Raw genomic sequence first — 26,961 nt, forward strand, 5'->3', positions numbered from 1 at the left:
GTTTTACCAGAGTCGCTGGTCATGATGCTGATGGGATTTGTATACCTTAAAACAACTAAATTCCAAATTATTATAATTCAAGTATTGCTGAAATTATTTAAGCAGAAATGAAAAATAAGATGTAAATTTCCAGTTCATTATTTGCATGATTCGATTAAAGTTTTTCCATTTCTGAAATGCTTTGCATTTTTTGATCATTTCAGTATTACACTATTAATGGGATCCCTTGATCATGACTCATATAACCAATAAGAGCATATCATTCTCATATATGCAATATCTTCTTTTGCCTTGCCCCTGGCCGAAATGAATTGAGATTGTCTCTTTCTTGCCTTTAAATTTGCTGTAATTTTCTGTCAGAGATCATCCCTGCTGAAGTTTGTCTGCATTAAGCTCAATGGAGGCCTTGCATAGATAATTTCTCTACAAACCTTCAAGGTATATTCATTAGAAGGTTTTGCCACATAAGTATGTATTCTATACAAATATTCAGTTCTTTATAACCCAACCTTGTAAGTCAGCAACTGACTCTTTGTAGAGTTACCCGCTAAAAGATTGCTCTGAGTGATATATCTTGTTTTGACTCTGAAAAGGAATTCCAATGGTCTTGCAACTCTTGCCCCTCACTGTTGGACCTTAAAAAACCTTCTTCTTCCTCCATCTTTATCTCCTGGTATGGAATTCCTTCTTTACATTTAAGTTTCTGTTCAGAAAGAATTCTGTTCTTCAAACATTTTAAACTGTGGTTCTTAAACACAGTTTACTATTGATACAGATGCATGTAGTCAGTCAGAGCAAGCTAAACTCTTCCTACCCTTATTCACAAATTAGATCAATGACGCTTTAGTTTCAGCTTTATCTTGAACTGTGCTTTCTCTTAATGTTCGATCTAGCAATCCACAGACTGTGAAAGTTAGACTGAAGCTAGATAATTTGTAGATACAATGCATGACACATCAACGTTTAGTGGAGCTCAGAATCTGAGACATGTCCGGATGATGATCTTCGTAGTCTTGGACTCTTCACCATTAGCTGGCTCTCTGAACTCATTCTTATACTAATACTACGACCATTAGGGGTAATCTGTGGAGGTCTGACAGACCGTCCTCTTGGTGTTCCTGTGTAACCAAAGCCAGAAGACGTTAGTGCACACGAGCATGAAAGAATTAATCTTGTTTTCTGATTGACCACCTAACTATCTTATTAAAATGATGTCTACCATACTAGAATAGTAGAGTTGTGTTCACTGCTAATGCATATGTTCCCCTAGAAAAATGTTAACAGGTGCAAGGATAGTGAAACATGCATATCGATGACAACATGCATATGCTATATGCAGACTACTATAATACTTCTAGTCTTTCTTTATGTTTACTCTTTTGTTAACAGTCATTTCTTAATCTTGTACAAGGTTCAGGTTCCTTATATCTAATTAATTATTGTCTGTTGAATTTGTGTCTAGACTATTTTGTGTGTCTAGTTTCTGCTGTTTTAGGCATTAACATCTTAACGGTAATACATACTAATTGTTTCTCCGAAAACAATCAGGCATATATGAGTTATGTGATTAGGACAACCTGGTAGTCTGTTGACTTTCACATCTGAAGATTTCTTCAAGTAGGGAAGTTTCTTGTTGATACTATCAGGTGAAGGTGGACACTTCCCATCAGGTGAAGCTGAACACTTCCTTTCAGGTGTTGACGGGAATGAATCATCTACTGTGGTCACATATTCATCCCCACACATTGAAGCCCCATCGCTTCCTGATTCTGAAGTATCTTTCAGGTTTGCAGCAGTTCTTTCTTTTTCTGCAATCCTATATACAAACATCTGAAAGGGGATTTGTGAGATTGGTGTTTGATCAGAACTCCCCCAAGAAGGGATCTTTCTCAGAATGCCTGACTCAATGTCACAGTAATCTACCAAAGTTATTGGTGGGTCTAGCTGGCTGTTATAATCAGGATTCATTGCAAGGAACCTTTTAACATAGCGAAGAATCCTACAGATGGACGAGAAGCTTGGCCGTTGATTCGGGTCAGCATGCCAGCATTTCTTTGTGAGGTTGGTCACACATCTCAGAGAATAGAATGGGAACAGCGGTCTCTCCCCTGCCCTTATGTTTCGGCTCATCTTGTCCCCTTGAAGATGACTGTCCTCGAAAGGTACTTTCCCCGTCAGAAGCTCAAAGCAAACCATTCCAAAGCTATACACATCAGACTTTTCTGTGTACTTTTTCTCAGTATTTCCTGTTTGTTCTTGCTCTTCCAGAACTTCTGGAGCATACCAGATGAAAGGTAGACTTTCATTATGATTTGAAGGGTTTTTTTGGGTGGGATTCTTCACAGAAGTTAGACCGAAACCTGAAACCTTTGCATGCAAGTAGCCTTCTGTGGAGATGCCTCTTGGCTTAAGAAGTATCTTACAAGGATTCAAATCTCCATGGTAGATTTTCTTTGAGTGTAGATATTCCATTCCTCTTGCAATTTGAAGCATCAGATCAACAGCAACAGGAAGAGAAAATGGAAGCCGCTTCTTGGGGCCACAAATCTCTTTGATGTAGCTGCAGAGGTCTCTACTCATGAGTTCCATAAGGAGAAAACACTCTTTCTTTTCCTTATCTGTAAACCCGCAAAGGAAGTTCACTATGTTGGGGTGGGAAAGAGATAACAATGAAGAAATCTCTGGCAGAAGGGGTTCAATTTCCCCAAAGAAGTGTCTTGAGGCAAAGCTTTCACCCAACCACAGGATCTCTTTATACTGGCTTCCACCCCCTAGTCTTCTCCTCATCTGGTAATCCTTAGACCCCACCAGGATTGAAGTAGGCAAGAGCTTCCCATTCCAAGTCTCTGACCCATCAAAGCTTTTAATGAGGAGATCTGTGAGGCGTCGTTCGTACTTTGTTGAACCCAAGAGTTCCTTTTCTCTGATGTTATTGACAAGAGTCCATCTATCTTCTTTTGGTACCGTGCCAAACCTGTTGCAGAAATCTTGAGTAATAAGGTACTGCTTCCCAAATTTCCACTGGAAAAGTTTCCAATCTCTGGATTTTTCTTTGTACTTATCCGAATACACGGTTTTCTTCCTTTTCATCTCATTCAGATCCCACCCTGATATTTCTCCAGACATTTCAATTGCTTCAATGACAATTGGCATGCAGGCAAGTAAGTTATGGATGTGAAACTCAACGCAATCCGAGTTCTGATAGAGAGTAATGGCTTTGGCCCACCAATCCTTGGTTTCCAAGCACTGTCTAATGTAGGCTTCTCCTTCTTTGAATATCCTTATGAGCTCTCTCAACGGCTGCTCAAGAATCCTCCATTTACTGTGCTTCTCTTCAAATCTCAGATTATGTCTCATCTCCTCTGCAATTGTTTGGTACGTGGAGTTGAACATTTCAAGCAGCAAAAAGCACTGCCTTTGATTGATTTGGATATCGTCATGGAATACCATTAAGGCCTTCAAACCTCCCAACACCTCTCCGATCTTTCGAAATTGATCCATTTCAGAACTCAACTACAAAGATCTGCAAATCGAAACTTCCGAAAGAAATCTACAAGAACCCCATTACTGCAGAGAAAGAAAATGAAAGAAAAACAATGATCACAAGAAGGTGCTAGATATGAATAGCCATAGAACAATGGTCGATGAAAAATGTCTTTTTCAGACAAATTCTTGCAAATCCGGCGGGGAAACAGAAGAATCAAATGTACCCAGTTGAGTTTTCTCAGCAACCAAGCAAGGAATGCAAAAATCAAAAGCTCGGTGTCACAACCAAAACAATTTCCCAGCCAAACCCAGCAAGGTTGGAGTACCCAGCCAGTCGAATAGTTAAATGAATCAAAGTATCAGTCAATTTAGAAGTAAAAATTAGAAGCAGCAGAGCAAATTAATGAGTATGAAAATGGTGGTGGTGGGTTGATGATCGGTGTTGTTGGTTTTTGGTTAGAAAGTTTTGGAATTTGGGAATGTGTTGTGTAGTTAGAGCTATGTGTTGGTCCAACAGAAGCTGGTGGTTTGATGAGACTAACTTTCCTTTCTTTGTGTGCGCTTCTCCGTCCAAGTGTTCCCGCCACCTTCGTCTCTCCCCTTCCTATTTTAGAAAATGCCTTAACCGTTTTAACAGAATTTTAACACTGCCACGCGCCTTTTATTTTCAGAATGTTTTCTTTTAGTAATTAAGTAAATTTCTCCATTATCAAAGTAAATAAGAAAAATTTGATTCCTCTATTATTTTCTTACACTAATTAGTTTAAAAATTAATAATCTTCAACCCTCCAGTTTCGACCAATTAGTTTCGAACTACGCTAATGAAAATGTTACTGGCGAAAAATAACACCAATGTATTAGATTCCAACTATAATTTATATGTAACAATATTGTTAAGCCCTAGCTAAAATGATCATTACTTAAGGTAATTTTTCTCCTTTTATTTTCTGAAAATTTTAGTAGTAATAACTAATAACTGTGGGGGTTTGAAATTTCTTGACCTAGTGGTGACCAAGCAACTATAGATTCAATTAGGCGGTCTGAATCTTATTTATATTTTATGTACTTATATTATGTTTATGGCTTAAATTTCCTTATTTCAAGTCTCCATTTAATTATCTTTCTAATGTAAATCAGGTAAATCCTGAATATTAAATCGCAAGTCATAAAACAATGTCGTTTTTGGTCTCTATAGTATGAATACAAACAATACAAGCTAGGTGTATTTTATTTCCATTAAAATGGAGAAAAGGGTGTTAGAAAAGGTTAATTTTGAACTCCAAGTGTTGGAGGAATTGGTTTAGAGGTGTAGCTGTAAACCCACTGTAAACCCAGACACTCTAATTTGAGTTTCTAGTTCAACGGAGTTGGGCAGCAAAGGAGGTAAAATCTCATGTGAATCTCCTAGGTCCGGTGTGGATTGTTTGTCTTTGACCAACCCAAGGGATTAGTCTAATGCTCGAAAGCTGACACATGACACCCTCGATTACCAGAAAAAAAAGAGAGTTAATTTTGGAGAGCAAGACTGTTGATTTTGGCTATGCCTCTAGAATTGAAGTGGGCATTGCAAGCTAACGCAACACCCCAATTCTGGGTGTGTGCAATGGGTGATGGCGGCCGTGGTTGCCACCATACAATGTCAGCAAAGGATCTCAGTTTGTGTTTCTTCATTCCGTCATAAATATCTGTTCTTCCTTATGACTAGTGATGATCCTCTTTTTATTTAATAAATTTATTCTGCATGAAAATGGAATTATATTATATTCTTTCACATAATACTGGGAATTGCTATTGCTTTACCTACAATATCATATGGTAGGCACCTTACCCACCCCAAATGCTGGGGTTTGAACCCTGGCTTTAATTTGTCATCTGCTTGCATTTGTAGGATGGGCATGCCATTAGGCTTAAAGGTCATCCTGGCCGGGTTTGTGCCCTTAATTAAAGGCTCTGGAAAGCATGTCCTAGTGATTGCTTAGTTGGGTGGTGTCCCAATGCTCCTCGTTGGAGTCACAATGGTATCAGATTTGTGGTTCTAATTAAGTCATTCTTTTTTGGATGACCTGTGTAAAACCATACTTTTCTGATTGTCCTTGACTCTTTGAGTTTTGCTTACCTTTATTTAAGATTGCAAGTTTATGGCCCTTGATTGTGACTTAGTGCCCAATTTGTTGTTGTTGTATGAGCCTGGCATACGCATCCATATCAGGACCATATATATGAAATGTTCACTTGCAGGACACGTGTGATATGTGACGCAGCATTTATGGTAATGTGGTTGTTGTTGTGAGGTTACTAGTAGTATGATGTTTACTTTAATTAGCCATGTGGTGTTTACTGCCTTAATAATTTGAAGCTTATAGAGGCACTTAAGGCTTTAAGAAGATTTTGATTATACTTCTAAGCATTAATAACTCCACATAGGTATATTGAAAAAGTGGGTTTTGTGAGTTAATTGCATTGATTGTAATTGAACCCTCCACATCAATCATCAAGAGGATGTGATCGAGCTTAATTTCATCCATGTAGACATCAAATTTCTTATTTGGGTATGCAGTTATCTGGGAATCTGATGCTCTATTGATGTTTTGTTGATAATGTACTCATGTCGAAAACTATATCGTTTGGCTTTTATTTAAATATATTTCCAACAACTAAACTCTAAACCCAAAACGTTTAATCCTAATTAATCCCTGGAACGACGCCGCTGTGCCACCATTTGGGTCACTGGTGAATGGGATTCTGCTTCCACCCACCGACAGGAATGGTGTGAGGGTCAAGGCACCATCTGTGGCCTATATTTCTTGCTTATTACATGTCCTTCTTTATGAATGGTTTATCTATGAGCAATGTTGAATGTTCATAGTGGGATGGCTACTTATGCATTGTACTGTTACATTTATGTATTGAATGCTTTCAGACTCAGTTGATGTACAGATTGCTAGCCATGTCTCACACTCCAGAGGTGAAATGTGTGGACAATAACTTGGGTTGCATTGAATATACATAGCCTAGTGGTAACGAGTCATTGCCATCAATGTATTTAAGACCTGGTTTTAATCAGTTGAGGAAAGTTTAGCTATCTTTTTCCTTCACCATTCATTTTCTAGCGATTTCAAAAGAAAATTATAATGTATGCATGCCCCTTCTTCTGGTTTTACAGGTAAGAGATTTTTTTCTGCATCTTGGAATAAGCAGATTCATAATGATGGATTTGGAGGGCCCAACTCCATGAGAGAGAGAGAGGTTGGGAATTATTTGGGTTTGTTTGGTAGGAGGAGTTATCATACCATAATAGTCTTTAGGCGGTTTAGTTGGGAGAGTTATTATGCCATAAAAATCATTACTTGATCTAGAGTCAAAAACTGGTTTGTTAGGTTGCTTGCAAAAGTTCGTATGCTACAAGTAATCCTCAAAGTGGCTTCTTAAGTAAGAATTATCTACTCCTTCATTGGATACAAAATCTCAAGTAAATCTTGGATACCGTAAGTATGAGGTAAATTTGAGTATTTTTAGGTTTTTGAGGGTTTATATCTAGAATGTCTTAATTTACAACTCATTTTTTACTCACCATTTTTTATTGAATTACTCATCCGGGTTTATGCTTAAAATGGTTTTAGCAAAAGAAATTACATGGGATACATAAGTCTAGGCCTGCAGGTTCTGTTCTGCTGGTTGATCCAGAGGCACTCGATCAGTACCCATTAAAATCTTGCAATTCAAGTATGTATTATAATATTGTAATTTAATTACTCACATTTCTCATGTTTATGTATGCTTACTTTTCTAGCTTATAAAATTGCCACTTTGAACCTACCTTTTATTTTTTATTTTTTAAAGTTTTACTTGGACAGAGTCTGAATTCATCATTAATGTGTGGAAAGGACTAAGGAGGTAAGGCACGTCTTCCACTTTGTAGGTTGGTGTGGAAAACACAAAGTTAAGCATGATATATGGTCCCTTGTGGATAAAATATTCCAGTAAACGTATTGAATTTGGATTTTTCTTGAGAAAAAACATAATATATGATGTTTTTAAAAAATATAATGTATGATGTTTTCTTTCTATAACACCTTTTTCTCTATTCAACAACCAATATCATCTTGTGGGTCTTTGAAAAATAGAAAAAATTGTACATGTTTCTTGTGGGACTGTCACTATTCCTAATCATTTTCTGGTATTTACAGCTATTGTTCAATTTTTCTAGAATATTCTTTTATGGAGTAGGTTTTAACTGTTTTGATTCCTTTTCCAACTTTGTTTTCTCAGTTTTTATTATATCATATATTGTACAGCCTCGACAATGCTTGGCACCAACACATTCCTTCCTCTGTCTGGCACTTTCTCAATCTCTATATATACACCTCAAAGCTTCTACAACTACATAACTCAACAAACCCAAATTTCATACCTTGTAGAGTTGCCCAAGAAAGAGACACAACCAAAGCATTAGAAACAAAACAAAACCAAAACAAATATGAGTGGAGGTGGCATGGAATCAGTGGCTGCTAGGCCAAGTGCAGCAGCAGCAGCAGCCAATGGGCAGCACAAGAGATCAGAGCGCTGTGGCTACTTTCAGATGCCTTTGCACTACCCAAGGTACACCCAATCTGACTATGAGACCATGCCAGAGTGGAAGGTTGACTGTTTGCTTAAAGAGTATGGCTTACCAGTCACTGGGGATGTTGAACAGAAGAGGAAGTTTGCCATAGGAGCTTTCCTTTGGTCTCACTAAGCTTGTTAATTTGTTGTTGTAGTATGTGAAATAATGCTATCTTTTAGCTAGGTATGGTTGATTTTGTTATAACTTAGAGTCTTAGACCTAGTGCTTTGGTTATGTACTACACAGTTAGATATGATGGTGTACTGGTACTAATAACTGCTATGTAGTTGTTTAATCTGTGTAATGTTTGTGCTCAATCCCATGATCTGGGTATTGCTTTTTTGAGCTTGATATGTGGTTTGTTATGTTTGGTGATGTATGAAAAGCTGCTGACATATTACCTATATATAATCATCTTCTTCTTATTCTTCTTCTCTTTTATCAATGATGGGCTTTAATTTCTGGTACTAAATTTTATGTTTTTCAATAATGGATTTCAAGCAATACTATCAAGGAATTGAAGTGTAAAGAAAAACAAAGTGATTCTGGCTTCCTTTGATATAAAGAATGAATAACCAACTTTGGGTTTTGGTGACACTTCAGAACTGGGATGCAAGTTTTTGTTGTTCTGTTTCTATTGGCCTAAACATTCTATTCTCTGGCATCACACAGTGTTGTTTTGTTTCTGTGTCAACCAAAGAATTCTGCAGCAATTCAAATAATCAAACTGGTTAGCAAATTGGTTTCTCACAGATGATGAAACTAGAAAAGGGACTTGAATTGTTAAATCAACAAATATCTTACCTCTTTGCAAACTAGAAGTAATCGTAATATTTTAACTTCATATATTATTATATTGTTCATTGACATACGCAATCAAGCAGTAGTAGCCTTTCCTTGTATTAAGAGATATGCATGTTTTGGACTCAAACATTGGTAAGGGGTGTGATTTGGAGAGAAGGGTTTACCTTGTAACCATTCTTAATTAGCATCAAAAGCTTTCTTATTAGTAGTCAAACAATGGTGCACATACACCTCGCACTTGTCAATGTATGAATTAAAATATGCAGCACCAATGGAGTAATATGTTAGATGGTTCCAATGATCTGGTTTTGCTATTAGGCACAAAGAGTTGAATCAATTTCTTCATTCTTACTATTTTCTTTTTGTTTTTCTCTATTAGCAAACAGTACTTAGCCAGGATGGAGATATGTGGTGTGACCCTTCAATTGTAGCTGCAATGTTGTTATAGACTTGAAGTTACAATTAGTAGTTGCAATGTGTTGTAGCATCAAATGCCTCAATTAGACTTGGTTGTTGACTTTACTTGTGAGGGAGGGAAAACAAGAGAGAAAAAGATATTTGTGTTAAGTCTCCATCCAGCACATCTTATCTTAGTATGCCAACACATCTCAGTCTGGTAGGTAACGTGTTAGTGAGTATTGGTGGTCTAACTATGTATGGTTGACACCCGAAGGTTTACAAATCTGGTGATTTTTTTGGTACAATGGTATGCCTAAGTTCAGAAAACAAAGAAAGAAAGACTGATTTGAGATTTCAATCCAATAACATGATAATACATATACTCTTATAATTCATCACATAAAACTTTCTTTAATTGCAAGATGAAACCTATCTTATGAAATGCTAAGTTAATCCATATATCTATTATAGGTAAATTTTTTTCGAAAACAAAACTACAGCCTACGAGGGAATAGCCTTGAATCTAGTCAACATATTCAAATCGGCCCAATATAAGGGGAGGAGAGGAGAAGCAATGAAAACTCAACCCAAGCTGCTGGCCCAAAATGCCAGATAGTCAACAATAATGTTTAACTCTTGAATTTTTTGCAGGAAGATGCTATTTATCGAAAAAACTTTTTATTCCAACTATTATTTTTCAACTTCCATAACATTATTCTAATATTGTCAATTAAAATAAAGGTTGAAAAATATAGTTGGGGCATTAAGTTAGAAAATTAGATAAATCGAAAATCGTTAAGTTATCTAACTTTGATCAAATAAATAGATGAACAAAATATTTTCAATAAATACTTTAAATGATGACCATTTATTAATCTAATGGGTAAATGATTTTCTATTTAACTAATTTTTTGTAAAGATATCATTCAATGAAGATCTAAAATATAGACAGTTTCGATCATCAAAATATAATAGAATAATTTCGCATCCTTTATTTACCTTTAAATGAAGAATCCCTCAAATTCTCAATAAAAAAAGGCTATACATAATAATATATAGCATTCAATTATTTATTAGAGTTCATGTTAGCATTTTTATTCATTTCTATTTGTTTTTTCTTTTCACCCCTTATCCATATTTCTGATTTTATGTGTTAGTATTCATGATTTAATTGTGCACCATTTAATATCCCTTATTTTAAGGATTTGATTATGATTTGATATATGCAGCTCATTTTGAAGTTCCAAAAAATGAATTTCTTATCCAATTTGTTGTCTTGTTGATTTGCTGCTCAAGTTTATTTCCTGAATACAATTAATATAATTTACCTGCCCACATATTAATTATGATACATTGATACCTAATATAAATAAAGAACTTAACAAATAAACATTATAAGAAAAAAAAAAAAAAAAAGGCATGTGTACCAGAGTCAAATTTTCATGGAAGAAATTTGATAACATTTTTGAAAAAATTATTGGGTGTTTTTGATACACCGTTATGTAGTGTAATCAATCCAACATGTAAGAGTATTATTGGACGGTAAATTTATATTAGTAAAATATAATATTAATAATATTTACTCATATTATGACACGTTGAATTAATTACATTACGTAACGGTATATCAATTATGCATAATAATTTCTCTATGTTTTAGTAAGAAAACGAACTGTTACTTATAACAATTTATTCTTAGATTATAAATTAGAGAGTTAGAGACTAAAAATGTAAATTAAGAAAAAGGAAAAAAATAAAGCATTCTTCAGTGGACCAGTATAAAAGCTATCTCTCACAGTGACAGTGCAGTGAGTCCAAACTCCAAAACAGAAAGCCAAATTTCCGGAGACTAAACCCAAAATTATCGCACATTTCTCTTCCTCTCAATCCTCACTCACTCTCTTTCTTTTTTTAAACTAAAAAGAGCCTCCGCGCCAGATTCCGCGCCTTTTTCATTTTCCCTGGATCCAAACAAACCCTAGGGTTTTCCAAGAAAGTGAGGGAAAATGCCGAGAGAGATCATCACACTGCAGGTCGGACAATGCGGGAACCAGATCGGCATGGAGTTCTGGAAGCAGCTCTGCCTCGAGCATGGAATCAGCAAAGAAGGCATTCTCGAGGACTTTGCCACTCAGGTCCCTCACTCCTTTCTTAGTATATTCCTACCCAGATACTCTCTGCGTGTGTCTGTGTGTGTCTCTGCGAGTGTTTGTGTGTGTGTGTGTGTTTGGTTGCTGAGAAAAGGGAGTAGAATTTTGAAGTTGAGGAAACGGAGCCGAGTAGGTGTGCTAGGCTTTGTTGAAGTGTGATAAATTGTATGTAAACTTTTTAGGTATGTTTGGTTGCTAAGAGAATTATGATGGATAAAAAGGAAATCAAGTCCATAGTTGTCTAAACTTGGCTGAATTGGGTTTTGAGGCTAATTAAGGGGGAAATTTGTTTTCTCAAGACGGTATGATGAAAATTTACTATTAAAAATTTTAGTTCAATGGAGATTATTTTTTTCTCTCTCAACGACCAAATGATAACTCAAGCATTTACTTTCTCTGAATGGTTCTCTAGTATTTAAGTGTACCCTTGTTGAGATATTTGAGATGAATGCTATCAGGCCTATGCAAGAGAGTAGAGCTACTGAGATAGATGAATCGTAAATGTCCAGACTAAGTTATCTTGATTTCCATTATAGTGACAAATTTAGATTAAAGAATTGATGGTAGTTTGATGGTCTACTTTTTGTTTTGGACTACTGAGGAAAGTAATGAGACATGTCAATCAGAATAGTAATGAGGAGCTATGTATTGCTTATGTGAATAACAGTAAGGGTCATTAAGCATTAGGCAGTATAGCAACCTTATCAAGTGCTGGTCAGAAGATATTTATCAAAAATAGGTAATCGTCAGTTCCGGTCTTGACATACATTTCTGTAATTATCTGTTGAAATTTAAATTCTGCAGGGAGGTGACAGAAAAGATGTGTTTTTCTACCAAGCTGATGATCAGCACTACATACCACGAGCTTTGCTGATCGACCTGGAGCCCAGAGTCATTAATGGTATTCAAAACAGTGAATATCGCAATCTCTACAATCATGAAAACATCTTTGTTTCGGATCATGGAGGTGGTGCAGGAAATAATTGGGCCAATGGATACGATCAGGTTTGTTTCTTGGTCAGGTGTTTAGAGAGGCACTTTCTGTAGATACTTACCAGTTTCTTTCATGGTAATTTTATGATATTAAAGCTTTATGCTTAACTCGCATGTAAGTGACTGAAATTGTTGTAAATTCTGATCAGGGAAAGGATGTTGAAGAGGCTATAATGGACATGATTGATAGAGAAGCAGATGGGAGTGATAGTCTCGAAGGATTTGTTCTGTGCCATTCAATTGCTGGAGGAACAGGCTCAGGTTTCTTTGCTTCTTTTTAGTCTTTACTTAATACTTTTCCCTTTCATAGTTAAAAAATTTAAATAACACATTTGATCAAAATACTTCCTATTTACTGCAATTTTGGGTCAATTAAATTAAATATAACTTTTCATTATTGTACACATTTTAAACAAGATAGAATTTGGCTGGGGCTTTATAATGCCACATTGGTTACTACCCTCAGTGTCTCCAAGGCCATCTGGGCAAAATTTTGCTTCAATGGCTGTGGTGTGCTTTAACACAAGGGTACTTCTTGTTCATGACTGCTTAAGTACTTTATTGCTTGGGTAAGTTTTGAGTGTACTCACAAAATACAATGCAGGTATGGGTTCCTATCTGTTGGAGACTTTGAATGACCGATACAGCAAAAAACTGGTTCAGACATACAGTGTATTTCCTAACCAGATGGAAACAAGTGATGTGGTGGTCCAGCCCTATAACTCACTTTTGACACTTAAGCGACTAACGCTTAATGCTGATTGTGTTGTTGTCCTTGATAACACTGCTTTGAATAGAATAGCTGTGGAACGCCTTCATCTAACAAATCCCACCTTTGCTCAAACAAATTCTTTGGTTTCTACTGTAATGTCTGCCAGCACAACCACTCTGAGATATCCAGGGTACATGAACAATGATTTGGTTGGTCTTCTTGCATCTTTAATACCAACACCAAGATGTCATTTTCTAATGACAGGATATACACCCCTCACAGTCGAGCGCCAAGTAAGATACAGTCATGCACGTTAGCTTATATATGTGTTTGTGTCTTTATATATACATGCAAATACTTATGTGTGTGCATGTGCATGCTTGAGCATGTGCTAAATAGAGGATAAGAGATAGAAAGAAATGTGGAAGATGATTGTCATCTCTTACTGTTGCAGAAATTTAATGTTCATTTTATGCTTCTAAATGAGCATTTCAGCTGTCTTATGCAAATATATCTCCTCTTGGCAGGCCAATGTGATTCGCAAAACCACTGTACTTGATGTTATGAGAAGACTTCTGCAGGTAAGAAGCTTTTCTTACCTTTTTAATTTTCGAAAAAGCAGAATTAAGCAATCCTCTGACATTGATCTCCTATTGCAGACAAAAAATATCATGGTTTCCTCATATGCTCGAACAAAAGAAGCTAGTCAAGCGAAGTACATATCAATATTAAACATCATTCAAGGAGAAGTGGACCCTACTCAGGTATTACAATAATAGAAAAAATGATAGTGTAGCTTGCATGGCAATCCTACAGTTCTTGCAAACAAGCAAAATTTATATTGGATGAAAGTATTCATTATTCTTTTCATGATCATATTTCACCATCAGAATTTGTTGTGGAATAAAGTCAATTATCTTATATTTCTGCTAAGTGTTGGCCAGATTCCCTTAATATGGTAGTATATCTATATTTTTGTGTAAATTGAACCTAGAACTCTTGCGTACGGTAGAATTTTTAGCACCTCAGTTCCTCTCCTACTATTTTCTTTTGTTTTTAAAGGCCTTTTTTTTTTTTTTTTTTCTGTAATCAGGTTCATGAAAGTTTGCAGAGGATACGTGAAAGAAAGCTTGTTAACTTTATTGAGTGGGGCCCTGCAAGCATTCAGGTGATTTTGCACAGTAAAAACGAATGCAAATAATAGATTAGTCCAATTCTTTTGGCACTTTCTGGATAATTGATCTTGCACTTTCTACATTTTTGTGCAGGTTGCTTTGTCTAGAAAGTCTCCATATGTGCAAACTGCCCATAGGGTAGGGCTCTAATTCTTATCTTAGATTCTTTCTTTTGTCAGATTTTTATGTTGATAATCAAGTCTAGAAAGTCTCCAATGTTAAACTGTATGTTGCTTCTTTTTTAGGTCAGTGGTCTTATGCTAGCAAGCCATACTAGTATTCGCCACCTCTTCAGCAAGTGTTTGAGCCAGTACTTGATGTTAAGAAAGAAGCAAGCCTTTCTTGACAACTATCGGAAGTTCCCAATGTTTGCTGTAAGTTGCCAGCTGCACGACTGTTAGTTTTATTTCAGACAATATTTGTCAATTTCTTGGTGCTACCATTTTACTCTCTTGGATTTTATTGTTTGAACAGAAGAAATGCTTGGTGAGAAGTTGTTGACTTGATGAATGCATATTAATCTGCTTCAGTAGATTTTTCATATTTTTATTTTATACTGTTAACTAATTTTCTAAGAAACATGCCTTTTTTTTGCCTTTTGTTTTCTCCTTTTTATTTTTTAAGTAGTTGGTAGAACTGGTAATGGATGAGAAACCTTTTTGGGTGTGCTAACTTTATGGAATGTTTGTAATTTTGGGGTCTCATATAACTATGATAAAATTTGGACAGGAGAATGACCTTTCGGAATTTGACGAATCAAGAGACATAATTGAGAGTTTGGTTGATGAATATAAGGCCTGTGAGTCCCCAGATTATATCAAATGGGGAATGGAGGTACCTAGCACACTTGCCTAACTTTACCCCTACCCCTATTTAGTTTTTTAAATTAACCAGTAAATGTATCTCTTCCAGGATCCAGACCACATCCTTACAGGAGAAGGCAATGCTGCAGGAACAGTGGACCCTAAATTGGCAGTATGAACAAATCAGGTAAGTGCAATCGAGGGTCCTGTTTAAATTTGTCTGAATATCTGTGATTAGTGTCACATGTGGATCTTTCAGATGCAAAGAAATAAATCATTCCCTCGTGTAGTTATTGCTCTAGATTATTATGTTTTGGGGGACGGTTTATATGTATCTCCTTAGATCAGTCCTCTATTCACATCATTGTCTTTCAATTGCTTTGCAAAACCAACTAGAGGCTACTACCTTTGATGTTCTCATTTCTTTTGGTGATTACACAGGATTGGAACCGACATGTTGCAGGCAACTGTTGGTGCCAAAAGTACATCGGAGGGAGCACTGTAAAATACTCATTACATTTTGTGTTTGATTTCTTCCCGACAGGAATGGTTTATAATGTAATATTTTTTCGGGTGTTTCATTTTGTTTATTATTGTAGAATCTCACTGATTGCTGCTGTATTTACTAGTGTCCTAGCTTGCGTCTCCCTTGGGATATGTAGGAGATTTGCAGTGTTGAAGTAACTTAGGTTAAATATGATGATGCTACTACCTCCCCTTGTGGTAGGCCTACTATTGTCTTTTGGGTCCATTGGAGGCTGGTAGGCGTATTTTTAACACAGCTTTTGGCATAACATGGCATGTTCCCTGGCTTTGCCCAGGAGTGGTTTCTTTATATGTTTGTTATGGTGTTTTCAATGATGGTGACTGGTTTTATTTTGTGGAACATTAACATTCCATGAATGATGCATATAACCGTAGTGACCATGTGAGTGTTTTAGTGTTCTCTTGTATCATTTCATTTTTTATTGTCAAAACAGTATTGGGATCATCAAGCATTGCTTATGGGAATAACTAATGAGTACTGTACCTTCATGGTGGTCACGTTCAATGGTCTTACTAAATTCCAAATGCTGGGCTAGAAGTGCCTATGCAATTTTATGTGTGTGGGCCTATCTATATGCCTGTACTACTTGTTATTCTACTTGTTATTCTGGTTGTTTCACATTATGGATAATGCTTTTGGGACTTTCTCAGCTGACTATATCTAGTTGATCATGTGAGGTGTTAGTTGATGTAAAGTCAGCTTTTAATGGCGGTCCTAAAAACTAACTATACATCTCACATTGTCAATTGGGAAAGTCTCAATAGCATTACCCTTGCATTATTCTCTATATCCATCTAAATAGTTATTAATTTAGTATTAAAAGTAAATGTCGAAAAAGGGGGTAAGAAGGGGTAAGAAAACGTGAAATGTTTATTATTGTAGATAAATTAGAAATAAATGCAAATAAAAGGGGGTAATGGAAACGTGAAATAGTTATTATTGGAAATAAATGATAAAAGGTGTGAAGGTGCGTGAAGAAAGGGTTAAATAGTTATTATAGAAAATAATATAAATAAATTGAAAGTAAATGCCAGAAAGAGGAGAATAAAACTTGAACCTGCAAGTATTTAATGTATTAAAGTGAAGTAGCCTATGAGTTGTAGCTCAAGTAGTACGAAAGTGGATGAGAAAAAAGGTTGAAAGTCTTGGTATAAGCTTAAGAAACACAAAGCAAAAAAACAGTGAAGTAATAATATATATCAGTAGGCTTCAAAAGAACATGTGGAAACTGGTAAGACAACAACAATTCGTCAATACCGAACTCATAACGAAAACAAAGCAACAAAGCTGTACTGGCCATCGTTGACAAAAACACCAATCACCAGCTTAAAATGAAAATAATTATAATAATTACAATTACAATTACAATTACAATTAATAATTAATAATAGTTTACACAACTTTAGTGCACAAGCCATTTACAAAATTGCATGTCTACTACAATTGCTATTACGATGTGATTATTTTATAGACCATCAACTGTCCCATAAGACTTTATAGCTGTCTACATATTCTCTTTTGTTCAATGACCATTTCCAGAATAATACATATCTTCTTATTGACTATTGTCAATGTTGCCGGGGTTTCAAGGCAATGGAATTTTGCATTCACCATTGAAAATGAAATTTCATAATGTGGAGCAATGTCCCACATCGGAAAACTAGAGCTTAGCATATGTGCTTATAAGTCTTGGGCCTCTCCACCCATTGTCAATTGGTTTTGGGTTGGATGCTCTAATTCTATTATGGTATCAGAGCCAGGTTATCCGTGTGTAAGGCTCAACGGCCACACGTGCTCCCACGTCACCTAATATAATTTGTTCACGTGTAAGGCTCAAAATATCGCCACACGTGCCGGGCGTGTTGAGAGTAATGTGGAGCAATGTCCCACATCAGAAAACTAGAGCTTAGCATATGTGCTTATAAGTCTTGGGCCTCTCCACCCATTGCCAATTGATTTTGGATTTGATGCTCTAATTCTATTAGCTTTAAGCCTTGGCAAAGAATACCCTTCCCTCACCATTCCTTGAAAACAAAACAAAGGGAAAATACTTTTATCACTAAAATTGCATTTATTTTGTCTAATAATCTAACCCAGGATTTAAATGTTGGTTACAATTTTGGGGACTTAAAACTCTAGTGGTTGAGAGCATTTACCCTTACACCCAAGGTCAGAGTTTGAATTTCCTCTTTCTTTGATCTTTCCTTGTAACCGAAATAAAAAATGTTGGTTACAATCAAATTATAAAAAATAATGGAATACAAATCAAATCAAACTGTCAAAGCAAATTGTAAAAATTGAATTTACCCAAACAAAGAAAAACTTTTATCACCAAATTGCACCAATAAGTTAATAAAAATTCAAAATAAAGAAAAAGAAAACTGCTTGTGAGTTGTGAGTTGTGACCCTATTCAAAATAAAGAATGAAATTCAAACGGTTTCTACAAGTTGGATAAAAATCCATAGCTTGCATTGCTCCAATTTGAAACTGACTGACCCTATTCAACGTTCAAACTCAGATTTCATTTCACCCATGAAAATCACACTGTCAGTCAGAGTCACACAATAATAAGTATGTGTGAGTCTGTGACTAGCCGTTAATTATCCGTTAATTAGCCGTTAATTCCGTTGTGGGCCCCGCCCGAATTGTAGAATCCGAGAGACGCTTTTGAATCGTTTCCAACAACAAAACACACACACACACACATATGACTCAGCGACAACCTAGCTGACAGCCTGTCACCAATTAGAAAACAAACAAAAGAAACCCACATGGCCACGTCAGCAGACTGAAAGTGCAAATTTTTTGAAAAAACAAAAAACAAAAAACAAAAAGTGGACCACCTTCTTCTTTACACACGTATTTTACTACCATACACACACTCACAGAGGAACAAGAAGGCCTGCCTTATTCCTCTCTTTTCTTCTGGACCTCATTTCTTAACGCCATTATATAATCAACCTCTCTCCCTCCCTTGCCTTTCCTCACATTCTCTGTATTGGGTTTTGCTCAAATTTTTCTCTGTCTTTCTGGTTTCATTGTTTTCTTTTTTGGGGTTTAAATTCTTTGATTTATTCTTGTTTAGATCTTAGTTTTAGAGAGAGTAAAAATGGCAGCTTGCTTTTCTTCATTTTCCAAAGCAATTTTCCGAGTTTTGGCAGTGTTTTCACTTGTGTTCTTGGCCATTCTATCCCCATCTGCTTCTGCTGCAGAGCCCTTGGCTCCTGCTGCTACTCCTGCCCATGCCCCTGGTCCTTCTAGTGATGGTAAGCAATTCTTTTTTTCTTTATATAACCAGATCTGATGGCATTAATTTTGTTTTTGGAATTCTGGGTTTTGTTTTTCTTCTTGGATTCAGCATAGGGTTTTCATAATTTCATTCTTATTCTCATCGTTTTTTGTTTTGCATAAAAATTATGCAGGGACTTCCATAGACCAAGGGATTGCATATGTGCTGATGCTAGTGGCCCTGGTGCTTACATACCTCATTCATCCTCTTGATGCATCTTCCTACAATTTCTTTTGAGTTGGAGGATTCTTTGTAGGTGTATTAGAAATGGGTGGAGATTGATTTGTTAAAAACAAAAAAATTGGTGGTTGGTTTTTGTATGCTCCTTTATCAGAGTTATTTGACTATGCTTGTGCATATATGATTTTAGACAAATTGATGAATGTCAACATTTGGGGGCTGATTTAGCTTCTATTAGATTATTATCAAATTGTTGTTTCCTTTCATTTCTATTTCATTTTTGCTTTTACATTTGTAGTTGTGGTATGTTTGAGAAAAAAAAAAATTTTGATTTGGTTTTACATTTCATTTGTCCATCATCATTCCATTTTGTTTAGGGTGATGAGACTATTTGAGCTAAAAAAATTTGCTCACTTTACCCTTTTCTTTGTGTAAGTTTTTAATTCAATTTAATTCTTCTACAATAAAAAAAAATTCTAACCCCTTCTCCCCACACCCCTCTCTATCTTTCCTCCCACCCCCTTTTTATCTTTCCTCCCACCCCCTCAAGCAACCCCAAACAAGGCACCTCTCCTCGCCTTTGTGAGTTTATTAATTTTTTTTTTTTTTTTTAAATTTTGAAAAAAGAGAACTTCGAAGTGGATATATAAAGGGGACCTTGCCAAGTTTGTGGGTGAGGACAATGTGGATTTACAAGCGAAAGAAGGCATTTCTTCTTCCTCCACGTATTATTAATATTATTGATCTAAGAGAATTTGGTGGCATTTTGTTTAAAGATGGTTTCTTGTATAATAATCATTTACTTGTCAAAACATAAATCCCATTTTGGAGACATAAACCAGTAGTAGTAGTAGTCTGTCGGGTACTTTCTTTTCAATGAAAAGAAAGAAAGGTGGATCTTTATTCCGGAATAATGTTGCATGTTCAAGAATTATGGCCAAGTGTTTTGGGATTGCCTGTGCCTACTATGATTAATTTCTCCGTTCAAAGAAAGAACATGAATATCAACTACTCTTGGGACAAAGAAAACAATTTGCATTGTAACAAAAAAGAAAGACATTTGCATTTATTATGCTGCTATCGAACTTGAAGGTCGTAAAGGAAAAAACATCCAAATGTTGCATCTTTTATTCTCCAAAATTTGTTGTGATCTCGTACCGTTGAAGCCTTTCTTCACCACCATGATGGAACAACATTGTCATTCACACCGAGGAAATTACAAGTGATTCCCCCCTTCCTTTTGTATCGATAGGTGCCTTGTTAGCTTTGTACAAGGAAACCATAATCCCAAAACCAACCACCTTGTTAGCTTTATACAAAGGAAACCAATCTCAAAACCAACCAAAGGGCAAGCACAATCGAATGTGCCTCACTTTAATCATTGAGTCAGGTGTCTATAATGTAAAACATATTTGACAACTTCATAAACCGAGACAACTATCCCAACAGAAGGGCCGGCGCGACCAACACGGGGACCAATTCCCATAAACAGCCCCTTCATTCCTCCATCCCTGTTCCAAACAAAAGGTTCAAGGCCATGGTTGGTTGGAAACAAATAAGGTTCAAATGTAATAGTGAATTGAAATCACGTGAGATGCCTTATTTTGCACTTGAAGTCTCACATACCTCCAAATTTCAAGCAAAGTTTTTCTCGTTGTCATCTTTAATGCCCTTGCAGGATCATTCTGCAAGAAGGAAACTGTCAAAACAAACATAAAAGGTTTTTCTTTTCTTTTATCTTTGGTGCTCTTGAATCTCGTGAACAAATCTGTAGCATCTAGTCCTTAGGATTCTTTCACTAATTCTTCTGGTACAATGACAAGAAAGGAGAGAGAAATTCAGGGTGAAGCTTATATTAGAGAACTAACCTCTATCTGCCGACGTGTTTTTGCCACATCTAGTGGGCATGTAGCAGCAGCTGCAAGGCTTCCTGCAACAAATCCAGCAGAGAAATTTGCCCCGAGGATACCAACTGCACTGGCTTCATCACCAACCAGACCAAGAATTCTTTGCCTGATCTGCACAAAAGGGGAAAAAGAAGAATTCACATCATACATCTACTGGTGCAAGGCATGAAAGGTAACCAGACGGTATCTCTTGAATTTCATGAAATAATGTAACTCACTGGCTCAAGGGTTGACCAACAGATTGCAGAGAAAGGAACATCACGAGTAAGTTGCGCTCCGAGGCCAGTCCACAAGACGCGATAGTTTTGTACTGTTACAAAAGAAAGAGAAGACAAAAAAGTCATCAACAATATGTAATAACTAAAAGGAAACCTTAGAACCATTCCAATGAAAAATAGGGTATCCATCAAACTGTCATTACAGCTTATTACATGATCATCACATCATCTTGTTCAAAATCAGCTGCAAATCCAATTATTAAAGAGAGTTGGAGAAGTAGAGAACTAAATCAAACTATAAGAATGAAGTCAAGTTAGGAGTTTACTTACAGTTTTGAAGGGGGCTAGTGCTCTTGACAGGGTTGATGACCCCACTCAGCGTCCCCCAAACTCCTGGAGGCTTCACACCAGCTTGGGTTTCCTTAAATGCCTACACTTAAAGAAGAGAGAACAGTATGAAAATTTTCAATTATAATAATAATAAAAAAAAAAGGTTAGTTCTCCCCAGCTACGTAATCTTCAATCTAAGATTTGGAAAATGTGATATAGTTTAGGTCAAAAATAAAGCAAAACAATTAATTAATAAATGACTAGATCAATAAAACGTCAAGGTAGTCAATAGTCTATCTTTCTGATGTTTATTGTATTTCTGTGATGAAAATCGGTCTTTCAAACAGTTAAAAACAAAGGTCAAACATTGTAAATCGTATTTGTCAGAAACTATGATAATTTGTGGTATAGTTGCTGACATCAAACGCATGGGATTGGACGAGAGTTCTTGATGTGGATAGCAATAACATATGGCTATCAGATGAATTCTAAAGTAAACAGAAGCATACAAAACAAACCCAAGTTCAAAAGTCAGGTACATTGTAAAATTGTCATAATGGAAATATATAGAATACATGAGGACATCAATCTACAAAATTAGATACCTGCATGCGTGTCCTTGCCAATTCAATAGGGTAACAAGAGACACAAGCTAATGATCGTGCAGCTGACCCTGCAACTAATGGGACATATGGTGCCAGATTTGGAGCATTCTGAGTCGTGAAATCTTCCATCATGTTGCGAAAAATGTCATAACAAGGCATGTAGATCCCCACCTGATTGACAAAGAGGAAACAATAGCTACCAGAAACATGATTTCCCGAAAAAGTGCTCACTATCTTGCGTCAACCCAGTGCATGGGATCAAACACTGCAATTAACCATTAATATGAAGAGGCAATCTTTGGTAAGAGAGAGACTTACAGTTGGTATGGCCAATGCTAAGCTTGCATTAGTACCTCTCCAGAGTCTCCAGAATCCTTCCTGCACCAATTCATTCCTGTGAAACCCCTCTAACATTAAAGGATTTTCCTACAAACTCAAAGGTGAGAAACAGATAGTCCCATTATTGGGATACAACAGGCACATGGACAAGGCATTGAAGAGTGTCTTAACAACATGAAAATTCTCCACATGTCATGCATGTACTGTTAAGGCATCACAAATTTCCATATGTAATACCTTCTGTACTGATACTATGCAATACTAGCATAATAACCGCTCTGAGATAATATCTACCATCAGACATGTTTTAGATACTTCTCCTTTTCCATTTTTCCCCCCAAATCAAACAGCAATTTGCATAACTACTCTATCTAAGACTTCACACAGAACTTTCAGACTGTTGCGCAATTAATGAGAGAGAGAAAGTACATTTTATTTCCTTTAGAATAAAAGGTTAATACAAAACCTATGCCTGCTTAATCTATGACAACGGATTCTTAAGGTTGAAAAATTATATAAAAGAATATGATATGAGTACTCTAGTGGATTGCAGAAGTTTCTGTTTAAAGATAGATACTTGAAATATAAGCACGAGAGGCCACCTAACACATAATGAAACATAGGTCACTACTTTCTGGGAGAAGAATTTACTATATATAAATAAGTTTATGCATCCACCAACCTGACGTATGACTTTGTACAATAGATCGAGTGTTCCTTTATACTGGTTACACTCTGGAGGGCAGACAGTCTTGGATCCAAGTACTGAAGGTGTAGAAGATCTTAAATCTGGAAGCATCTAGAGACAACCCCAAAGCCAAAAACAAAGGTGCTTCAGTACAAGGAAATATCCAGACATGAAAGCAGATAACTATGATTCAAGCTTGTAAAAACATTCATGGTCTGTAAATAATGATCCTTTTGTTGCCAAGTAATTAAGATAAACTCAAGCAAAAGTATTACTCTTTAAGTAATCACAAAGAAGCTGTATGCATACCGGGTTTGTTTCAAAACAAGCCGCACCACATAGCCCCTGATAAGGAACTCCAGCAGCCTGCGCTTGCAACCTTGTCTGAAGGTAATGCATAACACCGATTAATTCCAATAACAAAAACCTGAAGATAGAGCCTTTTCTAAACATGCAAGTTTCACAAATGACTAGTTTTCAGGCACACACTAATCAGTTCCGAAAGGGTATTTTACTATTTTTAAACTTAATAAAATGACCCGTTTATTAATTCACAACATCATATGATCATCGTCTCGATGGGTTCATTATATAGAATCTCAATTGCAGATGAAGAAATGAACAAATGGGCATCTTCCAGAAAGTCACAAAACAGAGCACAATTATAAGAATCCAAAAAAGGAACAAAATTTACAAGACCTTGGCAACATCAAGAGGGTTTACGAGAATTGCAGAGACAAAAGCGGCACCAGCAGCAGAGAGAGCCCTCTCTCCAAAACTCAAATTGGCATCAGGTACGGGCACAGAATGATGGTGCTGTTTGTGTTGTTGTTGTTCTTTGCCTTCTTTGAACATTGTATCTACGTTTCCTTCGAATTCAACTCTGCGCGCTGCTGTGCTCATCCACGAAGGCAGGCTGTGCCTTGAACCCACCATTTTCCTTCTGGGTCTCTCTCTCTAAGCCCTGAGCTCAGCTTTTCTCAGAAATTTGTTTGTTTCCTTGGAAAAAGGATGGACCTTTGAATTTTGATGCTATTCTTGTTTGGGATTATGGGTTTTGCAGGTTAAAGAGATTGACCAAGAAACAAAACTGAGAAGGTTTATGGTAGAGAAGAAATGGGAGAAGGTTGGCCTTGTATATATTATATTCAACATTTTGGCTTCTCAATTTTCAATTTTTCATGGGAAATGCAAGAGAAGAGAGAGAGAGTGCGTCATTGCGTATGTGTATGATAGTGTGATTCGTGGCGTGGAGCTGAGGGCGCCAAACAATCGGGGCTGCTTAGGATTGTGGATTGTGGATCATTAATTTATCATAGACTTTTTCGGTTGAGCTTTTATGGGCCTGACTGGGAAGCTCAGTTGATAGACTTAGGAGTTAGGACTGATTTTAATTGGACTAAAATTGAGCCCATTACCAGGTTGATAATCTGAAACTGAGCACAAGATTGTGTCTGTCGCTCTCATAATGTATGCATACTTATGATAAGTAAGTTTCTTTTACAATGATGGATATAAAAGTTGTAATTAGCAAGTCCTTCCAACTAATAAATTCTTTGTAGAGAAACTATTTGTGTCACCTATAATGTAGTCTATAAATGTAGTACAAATATGAGACATCGACTATTTAAGAATAGTGAATGGTATATAAGAAATAAAAAGATATTCAATTTGAAAACACTTCTGGACAAACCATGAGTGAAAATAAATTGCTAATGAGAAATTAAGAATCATCCCCTGACACAAATGGGATCTAGAGGGCTGTTTGAGATGGTTAGTAGATCACCACTTTTTCCTGCTTCTGTTGAAACCACAAATGGAATCATTTTTCTTGAGCTGGTGTGTAGTGATTGCCTGGTATGAAAAGAGTATTAAAAAAAAAATAAACATTGAAAACCACAAGATTAGTAGGTTTTGATTGATGTGGCAATGTTTTTGTCTGATGGAGTTGTGAAAGACCTGCAGTCTTCCCATCAAGAGAATGGTCTTTGCAGATGGTAGGCTCAACAATGGAAGTAGAGAATGTAGCAGGCTCTGTAAATTCTGTTCAAAAGATGGTGGTTACTGTGATATTGCAGAGGCCCCATTTGGGGAGGAGAGGAAGAGATTGATTGCCATTAGAAATTCACTAAAGGAAGTTGAGAACAGAGTCATGTATTTACAGGTATAGACATACTCCTCCTCAACATTATGGATTGTCCTCTTTTTCTTTGCTTCTCTACTTTTATGGATTGTCCAATCTACATCTGCTAGTAGTCCTGCAAATTCCCTCACTGCCCAAATTACAGGAAACTATGAAATCTAATAAAAAGAAATCCAATCCTATAACTTTAAATACCAATTTAAGTTGGATTGGATTATGTTAGCTTGGATATACATTATTGTTTATTCCCCAATTAACTTAAGCTTTTGAGTCATAGTGGTTGTCTAACATGATATAGAGTCTTGTTTGTAAGAGGTTTTGGGTTCGAATCCTTCATCAACACTTAAACTTTTGGGCCATAGTGGTTGTCTAACAGATTGAGATAGTCTGGATTGGATCTTAGCAAAAAAGCTAGGATGACAGAGTCCTTAAGTTGTTAGAGATTTGTTCATGAAACCAAAGATGCAACTGTTCACAGATGTATATGCATTGACTTAGTTGGAAAAGATTTAGGGAATTGAAATCATATGGTAAAATATTGTATATCCTTGATCAATTACTAGGCTCTTCTATGATCTTTTTCACACTTAATAAGGCTATCTATATGCAGAGAGTAAGTTATTGGCAGCAGATGGATAGGAATGCAGCATTCACGTGTTTGAAAGAAAGCAGACTAAATCTAATAGGAAAGGTGACAGAATATAAAGGAAGGTCACTTGATGTGGTGACAGAACTGAATGCCTTGTTTGGCAATGAAAATGATGATGCCCCTTTCAATTGGATTCTGAAAGAGAGATTGAAGAAAAAGGCTGAACCTGGTGTTCAGAACAGAAGGTTCCTGACCACTAAGTTCATTAGAAAGTTACTCATCCCATGGAAGTAACTTTTCTCAGCTTTTCTTTTTCCAATTGCCTGTGGTTGAGAGCCTGAAACCGTTAGTAATATAATGAAGGCTGTTTTAGTTTGCATTCTGTGTTTTCCACAATCATTTTGGTCACTTTTTCTTTCTTCTTTCCAGTGGGTTTATTTATTCTTTCTTTAAAAGGAAGATTGGCATACAAAATAAGTGACTTAGCTGTCCATGCCCCCACACCCTTTCTCTCATCACTTGGAGTTATGTATGTCATGCATGATACAAGTACATATATAGACTATAGAGCATAAAATCATCTTAGCTTGGTTAAATTATAGTTAGGGTCAGACCACTTGGGGATGACATATTTCATAAGATCATGCCTATTTAGTAATTATGGCATGCCAGTACCATCCTTCATTTTGTTACATGACCATACACAACATGATATATATATATATACTATTCTTTATAAAGTCTGCAGCATTAGGACCCATGTGATTAAATCATGTTGAGAAGGTTACAGAAATAACTTCTCTTGCTTCTGTTGGACAGTTGGAGTGACAAAAATTGGGACCAGCCCAGTGCTCATTGGGGTTTCTTTCAGTTCACAAAAGTGGGATGGGCACAAAACCTTTCAAACTGATATTGCTGCACTGCATTTGAAACTGGTCATTTTGTCGCAAATTTTTGCAAACGTATACAACGTTTCTCTCACATATATAATTTCAAAAGT

At 36.3% G+C, this 26,961-nt stretch overlaps 4 protein-coding genes and 1 pseudogene across 4 annotated transcripts; 3 read left to right on the plus strand and 2 right to left on the minus strand.

Annotated features, from left to right (window-relative positions):
• Nucleotides 1-459: 459 nt before the first annotated feature.
• On the minus strand, nucleotides 460-4,366 carry LOC147290485 (uncharacterized). Its single transcript, XM_086234774.1, has 2 exons — nucleotides 1,578-4,366; nucleotides 460-1,118 (listed from the first exon to the last, which is right to left on the minus strand). Exons 1-2 carry the CDS (start codon nucleotides 3,499-3,501, stop codon nucleotides 964-966), a joined length of 2,079 nt encoding a protein of 692 aa, XP_086090900.1. The 5' UTR covers nucleotides 3,502-4,366; the 3' UTR covers nucleotides 460-963.
• Nucleotides 4,367-11,114: 6,748 nt separating this feature from the next.
• Nucleotides 11,115-16,001, plus strand: LOC147290486 (tubulin gamma-1 chain). Its single transcript, XM_086235380.1, has 12 exons — nucleotides 11,115-11,427; nucleotides 12,247-12,447; nucleotides 12,585-12,696; nucleotides 13,040-13,440; nucleotides 13,675-13,728; nucleotides 13,807-13,911; nucleotides 14,241-14,315; nucleotides 14,416-14,460; nucleotides 14,568-14,696; nucleotides 15,052-15,156; nucleotides 15,235-15,312; nucleotides 15,567-16,001. Exons 1-11 carry the CDS (start codon nucleotides 11,299-11,301, stop codon nucleotides 15,301-15,303), a joined length of 1,425 nt encoding a protein of 474 aa, XP_086091506.1. The 5' UTR covers nucleotides 11,115-11,298; the 3' UTR covers nucleotides 15,304-15,312; nucleotides 15,567-16,001.
• A 2,590-nt stretch (nucleotides 16,002-18,591) lies between these two features.
• Nucleotides 18,592-19,408, plus strand: LOC147290487 (arabinogalactan protein 16-like). The gene is made up of 2 exons (XM_086238069.1): nucleotides 18,592-18,939; nucleotides 19,096-19,408. The coding sequence occupies exons 1-2, from the start codon at nucleotides 18,783-18,785 to the stop codon at nucleotides 19,197-19,199; spliced, it is 261 nt and encodes an 86-aa protein (XP_086094195.1). The 5' UTR covers nucleotides 18,592-18,782; the 3' UTR covers nucleotides 19,200-19,408.
• Nucleotides 19,409-20,131: 723 nt separating this feature from the next.
• LOC147290488 (Mitochondrial substrate carrier family protein) lies at nucleotides 20,132-24,484 on the minus strand. Its single transcript, XM_086235449.1, has 10 exons — nucleotides 23,929-24,484; nucleotides 23,539-23,613; nucleotides 23,224-23,340; nucleotides 22,521-22,580; nucleotides 22,203-22,373; nucleotides 21,598-21,697; nucleotides 21,268-21,359; nucleotides 21,011-21,160; nucleotides 20,769-20,827; nucleotides 20,132-20,653 (listed from the first exon to the last, which is right to left on the minus strand). The coding sequence occupies exons 1-10, from the start codon at nucleotides 24,163-24,165 to the stop codon at nucleotides 20,521-20,523; spliced, it is 1,194 nt and encodes a 397-aa protein (XP_086091575.1). The 5' UTR covers nucleotides 24,166-24,484; the 3' UTR covers nucleotides 20,132-20,520.
• A 674-nt stretch (nucleotides 24,485-25,158) lies between these two features.
• On the plus strand, nucleotides 25,159-26,255 carry LOC147290489 (plastid division protein PDV2-like; annotated as a pseudogene).
• The last annotated feature ends 706 nt before the right edge of the window (nucleotides 26,256-26,961 follow it).

Source organism: Dryas octopetala, chromosome 3 (assembly GCF_963921425.1).
Source record: "Dryas octopetala chromosome 3, drDryOcto1.1, whole genome shotgun sequence".
Lineage (NCBI taxonomy): Eukaryota > Viridiplantae > Streptophyta > Magnoliopsida > Rosales > Rosaceae > Dryas > Dryas octopetala.

What these genes read in the sequence shown, in the direction of transcription:
- LOC147290485 (XM_086234774.1), bottom strand. Translation starts at nt 3,501, where the DNA reads ATGGATCAATTTCGAAAGATCGGAGAGGTGTTGGGAGGTTTGAAGGCC. An exon ending in GAAAGTCAACAGACTACCAG is followed by an intron (nt 1,119 to 1,577) that starts GTTGTCCTAATC and finishes TTGGTTACACAG; the next exon opens with GAACACCAAGAGGACGGTCT.
- LOC147290488 (XM_086235449.1), bottom strand. Translation starts at nt 24,165, where the DNA reads ATGGTGGGTTCAAGGCACAGCCTGCCTTCGTGGATGAGCACAGCAGCG. An exon ending in ACCCTCTTGATGTTGCCAAG is followed by an intron (nt 23,614 to 23,928) that starts GTCTTGTAAATT and finishes CATTACCTTCAG; the next exon opens with ACAAGGTTGCAAGCGCAGGC. An exon ending in AAACACGTCGGCAGATAGAG is followed by an intron (nt 20,828 to 21,010) that starts GTTAGTTCTCTA and finishes TCCTTCTTGCAG; the next exon opens with AATGATCCTGCAAGGGCATT.
- LOC147290487 (XM_086238069.1), top strand. Translation starts at nt 18,783, where the DNA reads ATGGCAGCTTGCTTTTCTTCATTTTCCAAAGCAATTTTCCGAGTTTTG. An exon ending in CCCTGGTCCTTCTAGTGATG is followed by an intron (nt 18,940 to 19,095) that starts GTAAGCAATTCT and finishes AAAATTATGCAG; the next exon opens with GGACTTCCATAGACCAAGGG.
- LOC147290486 (XM_086235380.1), top strand. Translation starts at nt 11,299, where the DNA reads ATGCCGAGAGAGATCATCACACTGCAGGTCGGACAATGCGGGAACCAG. An exon ending in GGGCCAATGGATACGATCAG is followed by an intron (nt 12,448 to 12,584) that starts GTTTGTTTCTTG and finishes AATTCTGATCAG; the next exon opens with GGAAAGGATGTTGAAGAGGC. An exon ending in TTATGAGAAGACTTCTGCAG is followed by an intron (nt 13,729 to 13,806) that starts GTAAGAAGCTTT and finishes CTCCTATTGCAG; the next exon opens with ACAAAAAATATCATGGTTTC.